Raw genomic sequence first — 12,789 nt, forward strand, 5'->3', positions numbered from 1 at the left:
TCTTCATGAAACAACTTTATATGTTGAAATGAAAACAAAATACAAACAAAACCCAACTAGTTCAAAATGATCCTTCACTGAATTCATTGTTTGCCTTTGAAATCTTGATTGGATTTTAGTCAAGGATTTGATAATTTTAGCCATTTTCTAGGGGTACCATTTATGGCTGTGTTTATCTGGAGACTCAACTCCTTAGATTTTAATGTGTTCTTTCAAAGCATAATGTTATTCCAAAAATCAAAAGAACTTTGTACTCCCTTGCTTCAGAGAAAAAAATGTAAACACTGCACATATGAAGGAATAAAACTGTCACAATTAAAATCTACCCTATCAAATTAAAACTGAAACCTTGAATGATTGCCTAGAGTCTAACTGCTATGAGGTAGTTTATTCCATAAACCACCAAGAGGGAAAAAAGTTTTCTCCATAACAAACCATTAGGTGCTGCCTGAACAGCAGTTCCCAGGACCCAGCCCTACCATATACGCCACTGGGTTTTTCACAGCAATCCAACCCTTTGCACTTGACCAAGAAGAATGCTTTGGCATTTCAAATTCTTAACACTCCCCAGTAAAAGTAAATGCCACTGGAAGTCATGATTGGTACATTTTAGCTAACAAGCTGAAAGGAATCACTTTTGCTGTTAAGGATTGCAAAAGCTCAAATAAGGTCAAAATCAATGTGAAACCTTTTGTGTGACTCTGTAGTGACAAGTGGTTCATTATTTTAGGAGGACTTCGGTGGAGGTGGAGGTTCAGAAGGAATTCAATTTGGTAATGATTTCTTTGCTTTTGTTTTTTAAAACAGGTTCTCAGGCTGTATGTATCACAGGCCTGGAACTTACCATATTGCCCAAAGTATCCTCACACTCATAGGAATCCTTCTGATTCAGTGTCCTGAATGTTGGCATTAAAGGTGTGATCCACAACACCCTGACTTCAATATTTCTAGAAGGTTTTTTTTTTTTGAGTAATTGAAGACCCTTAGTGAATAAACACAGTGAAAGATCCAAAGAGTTTGTTCAAAGATGATGCAAATAAAAAAGGAAGGAAGGAAGGAAGGAAGGAAGGAAGGAAGGAAGGAAGGAAGGAAGGAAGGAAGGAATTCAAATTAGCTCCATAGCAACAGGTAAAAGGCAATAGAAACAGCTCAGGAGTAATAGTTTGTTCTCTCTACCTGGGTATGATGTCAACAAAAAAATTGTTGCGTCTTTGCAGATGAGGACAGGCGAGCAAAGCACCAGCAGGAACTCAGACTGGCTACCGGACATACCTGCTGGCTTAAACGTGAAGTGGGAAGATGCTCTGACTAAGTTGGAGGTATGGAGATGGTTAAAGATCTCCTGGCTCCACACTTTTTCTTTGTCAACAATAAGCCTCCTTATCCAAGATTCTGAATCAAAGTTCCTCTCTGTTACTTTTTCCCTGTGGCAAGGCATTATGCTTTGGAAATAAACTACTTAGCCATTGCATTGCTTAGGCTCACAAACTTGTCTTACTCCTTATGGAATGCTGGTAATATTTGAGAGGCCGATGTTGTGCTGCATAGCTCAACCTGAGACATACAACTGGTGGTTATTTTTACTCTCTTGGTATGGAAACATATACAATCAGCGGGCTGCATTGCCCGGGGTGGTTTCTTGTTTGATAACTTGGAAGGCAGCCTTTGAATGGCACACAAAGAGATTCTAGGGAAATGCAATCCACACCAGGGAATGAAAAGACCACAAAACACAATTTGTCTCCCAGCTGAGCTTGTGGGAACCTCACCATAGCTTGTGACCTTTGTTAAATTAAAAACTTTTCATAAAATATATTTAAAAATATGGATGGCTTCATAAATTTGCATGTCTTCTGACCTTTGCTGCCAGTCTTGCGCATTTAAAATTTCCCAAGTGCCCTTATTGCCTCTCCAGCTTGGGCTGATGAGCAATGCAATGAGAATATGTTTCTTTTCCACATCTCCACTGCACCCCAGACATCTCCAGTGCATCTTCTCTTCCTTGCCCTTTCTTTAAAATGTCTTGATTCCATGTAATATCAGCCCTTAGCCCAAGCCTACAGCTTTCTCCACTCCACTCTGAAACTCTCATTAATTCCAAGAGTCTCGAGTTATTTTCACTGGGATCCCCACCGTCTCTCACAGAAGCATTAGCTTGCAGACCAGGTAGCTTGTCAATGATTTCCTCAGTGAATGCTTTTTACTTTGGATAGCAACGAGCCTTTTTGCAAACAAATGATTCTCGTCTTCTATTTCTGGTATTTTCAAAAAGTACCATTTTATGTTTACCAAGTTTTAAATAGCTATCGACAGACATGGAGAGTTATGATTTAAAGGTATAGGAATTGTGGGGGTAAGGCACTTGACCAAAACTGTAATAAAATGCATTTTCTTTTTCTGGCAGTAGAGTCACGCAGTATTCAAGACCTAATTACTGAATGCTATCTTCTGCCAAGTACTTTCTAGTTGCTGTGGGTGTCAGTGTATAGAACAACCTGAAATCTCTCTTTTCACTGGGTATAATAGTGCATGCCTGAATTCTTAGCACTGGAAAGGATGACACAGCAGAAATGTAAGCTTAAGTCTAGCCTGGAGTATACAGGAATACCATGTATTAACAAACAAACAAAATACATAGCGTTGTATGGTTTCAATGATCCCTATAAATAAGTTAATTATGGAATGACTTAAAAAGCTATCAACGTGGCCAAGTGCTGGGCCAAGTGATTTAATCCTAGCACTAAGGAGGCACGGGCAGGAAGATCTCTGTGCATTCAAGGCTAGCCTGGTCTACAGAGGGAGTAGTTCCCAGACAGCTAAGACTACACAGAGAAACATTTGTCTCAAAAAAAAAAAAACAAAAAAAACAAAACAAAAAGTTATCAATGCTATGGAAAGAAAAATAAAAGAAGCACAGGGAAGGAAATAGGAATATGCACGCACACTAGCAGGTGACAGTATTATTTGCAATGGCCAGTGGCTTTTCTTCAAGGCAGCACCTGAATGTGTGTGAAAAACAGATGACATATTACTTAAGTGTCATAGTAGCAGTAGTTGGATTTTTGAGCCCTGTATATGTCTTTCTTGTGCTACATGCCTTTTCTAAATGACATGTCCTATAAAACAGTCATGCAAAGTAGGCCCTTTAATTTCATTTTTTTAACAGAAGTTGAAGGTTTAGAAAAGTTAATCATGGGGTCAGAGGTTGTATCTCTCTCTCTCTCTCTCTCTCTCTCTCTCTCTCTCTCTCTCTCTCTCACACACACACACACACACACACACACACACACACACACACAGCTTGGAAGCAATCTGAATTTTGATAACTAAGCCCAAAGGTCATGGTCTTTCCACCCAATCTGTATTTCTCAATATGTGGTTTCCATAGGCATGATAGGAATCTAGTTATATCTCCTGAAGGGATTCATTAGAAAGTGATGATTCTTGGGCCCTGTTCAATTCTATCTTCTGGAACATAGCCTAGGAATCTGAATGTCTAAGAAGATTCCTTGCAAATTCTGCAGTACAGTGAAGTTTGCGCACTACTATTATAATCCTTGCTGAGACAGTCTTAAACAGTAACCTGGACTGGCATGGAATTCATTTTATAACTCAGATTGGCCGTTAGCACCCTGAGAATGTCTTTGCCTCAGTCTCCTAGACAGTAGTATTATAAACATAAGCTACTATATCTCACATTGCCTGTGACCTTGAAGATTGTCAGCAGAACCTTTTTCCAAAGACAAACAAGTGGCTTATCTGACACCTAAAACAAGCAAACACCAACCAAACAACCCCCCCCCCCACCATGTTCTTATGGCTTGAGAGGACAAAATCCAAGACCCTGTACATAGTAAGGGACCCTATCACTTTAGGTATAGCCCCAGATGCTAGTCAATTCTTGAATCACAATATTCTCTGAATTTGAATGTCTCTTTAATACTGTGAGCCAAAGCCATGTACTTTCTTTCCTTTTCCCATTTCCCATTAACTCAGATTTTGGTCACATAGAAAACATTCTCAGCATTAGAAAATGAGGGACGTTCAGAACAGCATTTAGATCATTGGTAGATTTCTTGGGGTTTCCAGATCCTTTGCACCAGTTCTGTGGAATGACTGCTTGCAGGGTGTTTTGTGCTTTTAAGGAAAAGCTCACAGCTCTCTCTGCTAATAAACCTTCATTTTTAATGTCAATGGTAGCAGTTTATCCCTTTTCCAGCTCATAAACCTTGCCAGGGACTATGAAGAGTCAACTAACAGGTTCTGTCTGTGTAGCTTCATCACTATTTGGGGTAGCAATTACTCTAAAAGAATTTAAAAAATGCAAATACCAAACAAAATTGTACACATATACAGTTGGATATTTATCCACTCATATGTATGAACTTCTGTGATTCTTGTTATAATGGAAAGGATTCTAGAAGACAATTCATAGCAAGAGAATTTTAAAAATGTGATGAAATTAATTTTCTTCCTAGGCTTTTAAGAAATATAAAAGGAGGAGTCAGTTCTGGAGCACTGAACCACACAGATGTTAGACCTAAAAAAGGATCGTGGCTAGCATTTATTTAAACACTAGTTCATGATAACTAAAGAAAAAGAAATCAAAGATGCGATCATGTAACTAACATAGCAGAGACAGGACTGCAGTCAAGTTTTCTGGCTCCATTTTATTTTTAGAGACCCTGATTTGGGATCTATATCCTTCTCCCCTTCCATTTCTTCCACTGCCTTTCTTATTTTCAGTATATTTCCCACAGTCCATCTAAGGAGATCAGACATGATTATACCAATGGTTAACTTATGTTAAGAAAAGTATACTTAATTCTTACATGCCCAAACTTTTCCCACATGTAAGGACTTGTGAAAAAGAAATCATATATCACACAGCTACTATCAACTTACTCATGAACCTAATAAGTATTTATCTTATTTCTACCATGCCATTGGCACAGCAGTAATAACTACATGGACCAGAAAATATTACAACTTAGTGAGGATAAACACAGCATAAAAGAAAAATTAACGATGTTCTCTATTAGTAGTGGGGACTTCTAAGGAGAAAAAGAACAGGGTAAATATGAAGTCAGGGTGGTCTCTCTGTGTCTCTCTCTCTCTCTCTCTCTCTCTCTCTCTCTCTCTCTCTCTCTCTCTGTGTGTGTGTGTGTGTGTTTTAGCAGTAAGCAGAGGAGTCATAGCAGGAATAGTGGAGTGAGGGTGTAGGGATTGGATTTTAGACAAGCTCATCAAGATGAGTTTCTTTAAGAAACAGAAAATATAACTTCCGCACATAAAATATTTGTTAATGCCCAAGAGAATCTCAACACCAATCTCTGCAGAAAATGATAAAAATAACAACAGGTTTGGGAAGCATCACAAGAGACAGAATCCTGATGTTTTGCTGCTGTCCTGATCTTCCAGGTGGCAGGAAGTAGAGAAAAGAGGGATGACATAATTACAATGACCTCCGCCTTTCAAGGAGATCAGGAAACATTTGGTTAGTGTCTGAGGTGAAAAAAATTCCTGATGGTTTGTGGTTTTATATAAAGGAAAACTTTGCTTAGAATACAGAATTTAGAGACTAGAATTAAGATTGATGAGAAATATTATTTTGTTAAAAAAAAAAAGTCCAGAGAACATGAAGTAATGCCAAGACATCTTGGCAAGATGATATGTGACTTAAAACTTGATGAAAATATTGAAAAGTTCAGACATTTGATTCATCCAAATATGTAATTAATTATGAGGCTTTGGACTGAAGTGTGAAATTTATATAGTTGATGACTAATTCAACATTTTTGAGAGTTTTCCATGTGCAACACAGAGACAATGCCTTAGAGACACAATGGGAAGCAAGATGCCACTGTTATTCACTGTGGTAAATGCATTTCCTCTTCCATCTGGGCTTCTATCCAGAGTACAACTCCCAACTTCCCTTGCAGTTAAATATGATCTATGGGTAAGTTCTGGCCCATAAAATTGAGTGCATATGATGGACACCTCTTTTAGGTTTACTTTAAAAGCCTACATATAACAGAATCTTGCAGTACAAAGATCTGGGTTCCCAAGTCACCTTCTATGAGGCAGTCTACCCAATGTGTGATAAAACATTATGATACTTATGTCTCTAGTGCTAAAATACTGAGATTCTAAGCCATCTCATGTTCTCAAACAAATAAAATTGTTATTAACAATTGTACAGATATTTACAGTCTGTATAATTCTTTCTCATAGCACATGATTCTGACCATAAATTTAAGAATTAGGTTTTCTCCCATTACATATAAGTTTAATTAATGGTTTGGGGGTACTGAATAACTTGGTCTCAAATCATACAGATAAGACAAATAGGGAAGGTATGCCAAACCACTGACATTTAAATATCCAGAATAAATGTGTATAGGACAAACATGGTTATAAAGCAACTGTTAAGCATATGATAAGTATAGATAAATTCTTCAGGAGATTCAAAAGAGGTAGCTAGCATTCTAAGTTAAAGGAACTACAAAAGGCCCTAATGCAATGATACTCAACCTTCCTAAAGTTGTGACCCTCTTCATGTGGTGATCTCCAACCATCAAATTATTCTGTTGCTACTTCATAACTGTAATTTTGCTGCTGTTATAAATTGTAATATAAATATTTGTGTTTTCCAGTGGTCTTAGGTAACCCCGAAGGGATTGCAACCCCTGGGTTGAGAACCACATTTCTAGTGGAATAGGCAGGCTTTATTGTATTTGCAAATGATAAGAGAAATGGCAATGAAGAAGAAAAATGGAGAACATTCCTGTAAAAATTGACATGCAGTCTAAGTAGAGAACAGAAATAGAAGAAAATTGGCTTTTCTTCTGATGTTTCAAGGGATGCATGAGCAAGTAATGCAGTTTTATGAAGGAAAATAGGAACTCATATTTCAATACAAATTAAAAAATATTTACTGAGTATCTACCAGAGGAAGGACCTTCCAAAAGTGTATGGAGGATACAGAGAAGAGATAACAAGGACACAGTCCTTGCCGTAAATGCACTTATAATCTACTACAGGAAATGACTACACATGACTGAAACACAATGTTGAGCAAGATAAACATAAATAAGAATGGGCTTCAGGAGATAGATAAGTGGCATGGGAAGTGACCTGGGAAGGGCACGGGTAAGAAAGGTGCCATTTCGTACAGGAGGTACAATGTCAAGATTGACCTTGGCGAAATCATGTCACCATGGTTGGTTATGGACAGATGAATTCACAAAGATAACATAACTTTGAAAGCAGTGTTTTATTAATATTTTGAGCAAGAACTACTGTTTTGTCAGTGACTAAATCTTTACATGTGATTATTATTTAAGGGACAATGAAATAAAGTTTATACTTCCTATATGATGGCTAGGACATGGAAACAAACTTTTGCAGTGACACCAGAGTAATAAAAATTTCTGTTTGAGCAAAACTGCCTAACATACAATGGTTACTCATAACAAGCACAGCAAAACAGACAGCAAAAAACCTGGGTTTCATTTATACCACCACCAGCAACTAATAATCAAATCACTAAGATGTATCACTAGTGAAAGGCCACTTACCATGAACAGGGCTTCATAATTTTCAATCATCTTCTGTACCACAGCTATGATGGCTGTGCTCTCTTCAGCTCTGGCTGAGCTCTGGACAGAATATTCTTTGTCTGATGACTTCTGCTTGTGGAGCAGGTTGGGTCCAAATATGGTGGCTAAGTTCAGAGATGTCATTTTGTTCCCAGTGACCTATGGGTGAAGAAAACACAAAGATTATTGAATTTTATGTTGCTCTTTAAAATTCTGGGTGGTTCAATGAGCTATGATATATTTTCACTAGTAATTTTTCCTTACATGAAAATATCACCTATGTCAGAATCAGAAATGAGATGATAATATTCCATTTGATCCCAGTGGATATATTTTCACTAGTAATTTTTCCTTACATGAAAATATCACCTATGTCAGAATCAAAAATGAGATGATAATATTCCATTTGATTCCTATTTTAGACTGAGGATAAAATCTCAATGGTCATCTTAATAGCACATTAATTAAAATGCTGAAGTTCTGAAGTGTTTATTGTAAAACTATTCCTATTCAACATTACCAATCAATTTGTCCTTAAAAAATATTGATGTTCCCCCCAGAGCTCCCAGGGACTAAACCACCAACCAATTAGTACACATGAAGGGACCCATGGCTCTAGCGGCATATGAAGCAGAGAGCAGCCTTATTTGGAATCAGTGGGAGGGGATGCTCTTGATTCTGTGAAGGCTTGATGGCCCACCTAATATATAGGAATGCTAGGGCAGTGAGGCAGGTGTGGATGGGTGAGAACCCTCATATAAGCAGGAGGAGGGAGCATGGGGTAGGGGTTTTGTGGAGGGGAAACCGGGAAAGGGGATAATATTTAAAATGTAAATAAATAAAATAACCATTAAAAAGATAAAAAATATTGATATTCAGCAATCATCTTTCAACATGTTTCTTTATCTGTCCCTTTATCAATCCATACCATCCTCACTGGTCTGTTTGCTTAGCATATTCCTACCCTAGGTTTGACATTTTTCATTGGTCAGAATTATTTTCAACATTTATAGCAACCATTATAGCACAGTCCTCATTTTAAAAGGCTCACATTCTAGGAGGAAAATTTACTTGTCATTCCCAGTTATTGAGTACAAAAATAAATTTTATCAACTCCAGGGATCTCAGGACACACACACACACACACACAAAGTCTGGGAAAAGGGAAAAAGTTATTTCTGGTGAAAAGAAGAGTTTAGAGTAAGGAGCATTTTCACAGCGGAGGACATAAAAGTACATTGGACACATTTGGGACTTCAGAGCAAGGGGATTTTGTATGGAGAAGGAAGAATTTGCCTGTTTGAAAGAGTAATCTATGGCCTTAGAAACAGCATTGGGAGACACCACGTGGGACATTGTACTAACATTGGAGATGGAGGATTCCATGCTTAAATTATAGTAACAGAAACAGATGGAAAATAATCAAGGAATATGGAGGGATCCATTAGACCTAAACACCTTAAGGGGAAGCTGGTAAAACAATCAAGATTGGGTCAGATATTTGGAAAACTAAAAGAAAGAGGTGCTCAAAAGAATGTGAGATTAATTTCCAGTGTGTGATCTCCTGTGACAGATGTTCACCATGGCATTCTATTCACTCCCCTTTGGACTAGATTTCAGTGTGGTTCTGGTGGTCTAAATCAGAATATTTGCAGAGTTGCAGCTAGAACAGTCAGTGCAGATGGTTCTTCAAACACCCTCGAAAGCAGAGACAAGGAAGAAAGACACAGGGTGAGTAGGGGGTTGCACTATCAAGAAAGCCCAGAATGAAGGAAACAAACTATTCTTTAGATGCAAAAATGTTTTTTAAAAAAACTCATGTTCCATATGTTGATAAGTAGAGAGCTAGGGAAAACATGTAGAAGCACAGTAATCTTTATTCTACCAATCCCCAGACCAAGTTCTTCAAATGCTTTCCTAAGTTCTGTTTGCATAGACACCTATGGTGTAGTTGTTGGTTTTTTTTTTCCCCTGAAAGCTACTCTCACTCCATAGCCTATTTTGTAACTGACTTGTTGTCTCTTACCAACATGTTGCATCAATCTCCCAATTTTAAACAATTTTCCTTCTTCCCCCCCCCCTTTTTTTTCTGGGCCGTAAGCATCCCATTGCACAAAACTGATCATGATTTCTTTTAAGCACAGCCAAGTGATACGCCTTTGTGCCATTCTCCATCTTCTGTTACTATAAATAAGGTACAGAAATATCTACAAAAAGACATCTTATGTGCTTGGCTGAGCACTGTCTTGGGAGTCATTTCTCCAAGTTAAATCATTACAATCAGTAATATGAGCATTTTTAAAAGCTTGGTAATGCTTTTACTTACTTGTCTTTTTTTTTCACATGGGAAGGAAAGTCTAAATATCTCTGATCCAGTGTTTATCTATCATGACAGTAATGAAATTTAGTGACAGACTGTTCATTGCTTCAGGTACTATCCTATGCATGGTAGGCTATTAAGCAGCTTTAGAACATTAAATCCTAGTAGCTTCCCATCACCTTTAGTTGTGCCAACCATAGATGTTTCCACATGGGGCTTTGTGTACCCTGTAGGGCAAAATTTTCTCAGTGAGAACTATTGGTCTCTGTGAATTTTCTTTTCTCTTATTAAGGTCAGCTGAGAATGTTGATTACTGTTGGGATAAAGATGCAACCCACCCCCAACCACAGGAAGATTCCATACCATCTTTGAGAGAGAATGTGGTTGCCCCGCATAGGAATCAGGAGTCCTCGTGGAAGCCCCCAGGATCTTCCCATGTGAAGCACTGAATTGGCGGAAGTGCTGTTCTGCAAGCTTGCCACAGAACTCAGAGGGCTTTATTTTTAGAAGACAAGGCCATTTTCAGGTAAACAAGTCACCACCAAGGAAAAGTATTCCCTGTGGTAAACTTCGCAAAATCAAAGAGACAATGCCTTTCCTGCGGGGCCTTTAGGCCCTTGGTCTTTGATTTATTTCACTGGCATGAAGCCTCATGAGTTTTCATTCTAGTTTTCAATCCTCTTCCTGGAAATTCTTGGTTAAGGAGAAAATAAAATACTTGTCCTTTTCCAGTTCCTCCTTTCAGAACTTGGAGGCATCAGGAAAGCTTCCCCATCCCTCTTAAAAGTAAAATTGGGGTTTTCTCTCCCGCCTTCTCTCTCAACATGAAGGAACTGAAGATTTTGTTTTCAGTTAAAAGAATGTTTAGCACAAGGACAATCCAGAGCTCTGTTTCCGTTCTCTCCTTCTCTGGTTGCTATTCTGGGAATGCAATACTATCCATCTGTAAAACTGCACATGGATTCCAGCTGCAGTCCCAGCTGCTGTGGTTTGTTCTCCCTGTTTTATGTTTTGTTTTGGTGTTCATGAAACTGTGAGGGAGACTTGCTTCTGGATATCTCCCACCTTTGCTTCCCATATTTTAATATATACTCATATACTTAATTAAAATATATGGTCTCTCTAGTAATGGGAGCACTCAAAATAGGTCATTATTTCATGATTTAGTTAGCTAGCCAATTCCAGGAAATCTTCTATCTTCACTAAGTAAGCATCCCAGATCATTTCTAAGCACTATATAAATAGCTCACATGTATTAAAAGTCCAGTGTGTCCAGACATCATATCTAGGGACTTTCCACAGACATTCTCAGCTCTTTCTCTAGATAAGTTTATGTATAAAGCAGCTGTGCTGGAGTCACTATTTTATAGATAGTAGGGCAGTATATCTGAGAACCAAGAGTAGGTGGAACTACAGGGAGTGAACCACACAGCTGTGCTGGTGCCAGCCTTTTGTACATCATATGAGTGTACTTTGTCCTATTCAGTTTTTATGGCCGACTCTATGACTTCATGGGCAGAAGGGAAAGTGAGCTTTAAAGCAAAACTAGAGGAGGTGTTGAGGCAAGGGAGGCAGAATCTTGCTGAAGTTCCAAAGACAACTTTTCATGTTTTAGAAGCAAGTACCTCCTCAAAATCAAGAAGTCTAGCTCCACATTGGGTCATTATTTCTTCTTATATAGTTCCTCTAAGAACTTGATGCCAACCAACTATGGACTCTCTCAAACAAATACCTAGTCACACCATATTTTATTCTTACTATAATTTTTTTTTAAGAGGGAAATGAAATGTTTCTTAAATCTGAAAAATTTCCCCCTTAATTAGCAAAGAAAATACCAAGCCTAACAGAATGGAATAAAACAAAATTAACACAAAAGGATAAATTAAATAAAATACTACCATTTCCCCCAACATTACCTCAGTGGATAGACCAACAATTTTCCTCAATATATACATATACATTTTAACATATATCTTCATGATCTTACCAACTAAGAGTATATTGAATTTTAAGGACATCTTAGAAAAGACATAATGTTTTCACTTTGCAGATGAGGAAGGCCTTTCCAAGCCCTGTCTCTGTTTTCCCTCCTCTTCCTCTTTCACAAAGACAGGGTTCTGGCAAAGTGTTGTGAGCCATCAGACATTTTTTTGTTTTTTAATTTGGAGTCAGTTTTCTTCCATGTTGCAGTCTGTAAAAATGCCATGGTCTAACAAATGGCTAACACAAACTAACAAATAGGTAGAAGAGCGAGACAAATGCTCTGTTCTTTGACACCAAATGCAGTGTGGTATTTTGTCCTCCTATCTGCTTCTGCCCATTTTGTGTTCCCTACCTGTTCATTCAACTACAAAAGTTCAAGCAAAGAATCTCTCCTTTGTTCCTCAACCCCTACCCTTACTCACTCCTATTCATAGGCCATGCTTGCACGGCCCATCTTCTCAATCCCCATAAGCTAATTAAAATGTGGCTTTTTCTCAGCCTTCTCCATGGAGACATTTGCAGGTCTTCTAGGACAGGACTATCCCTTCTCTCAGTGTCTGAAGAGATTTGGTACTACGTTCCTTGATTCTGTTTATCTTCTGCCTCATTGCCCCCCACCTCAAGACTCCTGTTTTCTCTATCGTCTTTGAAATAGAAGCTACTTAACACTCATATCTCTTCTCCTGTCTCCCTGACTCTCTCTTTCTCCCTCCTCTTCCTCTCTGTGTATAAATGTGACTTTAATCTACAGCATAAATTATATCATCTGTTTCACAATGCTCCCAAAGTTCATATCTTAGCAGAATGGAGAATCTGCCCACAGAAGCATTCAGTACTTCTCTGCTACTTAAGTCCAACATGCCTGCTTGCTAATACTTACTTCTA

At 38.2% G+C, this 12,789-nt stretch overlaps 1 protein-coding gene across 4 annotated transcripts in view; it reads right to left on the reverse strand.

Moving 5' to 3' along the window:
* Positions 1-12,789, reverse strand: part of Arhgap6 (Rho GTPase activating protein 6) — a 537,411-nt gene that overhangs the window by 20,444 nt on the left and 504,178 nt on the right. For all 4 annotated transcript variants that reach the window (XM_052170863.1, XM_052170864.1, XM_052170865.1 and 1 more), the window contains exon 9: positions 7,581-7,760. In XM_052170863.1, the coding sequence (XP_052026823.1) occupies positions 7,581-7,760 (180 nt within the window). The remainder of the gene's footprint in view (positions 1-7,580; positions 7,761-12,789) is intronic.

The sequence above is a fragment of the Apodemus sylvaticus genome, chromosome X (genome assembly GCF_947179515.1).
Source record: "Apodemus sylvaticus chromosome X, mApoSyl1.1, whole genome shotgun sequence".
NCBI classification, from domain to species: domain Eukaryota; kingdom Metazoa; phylum Chordata; class Mammalia; order Rodentia; family Muridae; genus Apodemus; species Apodemus sylvaticus.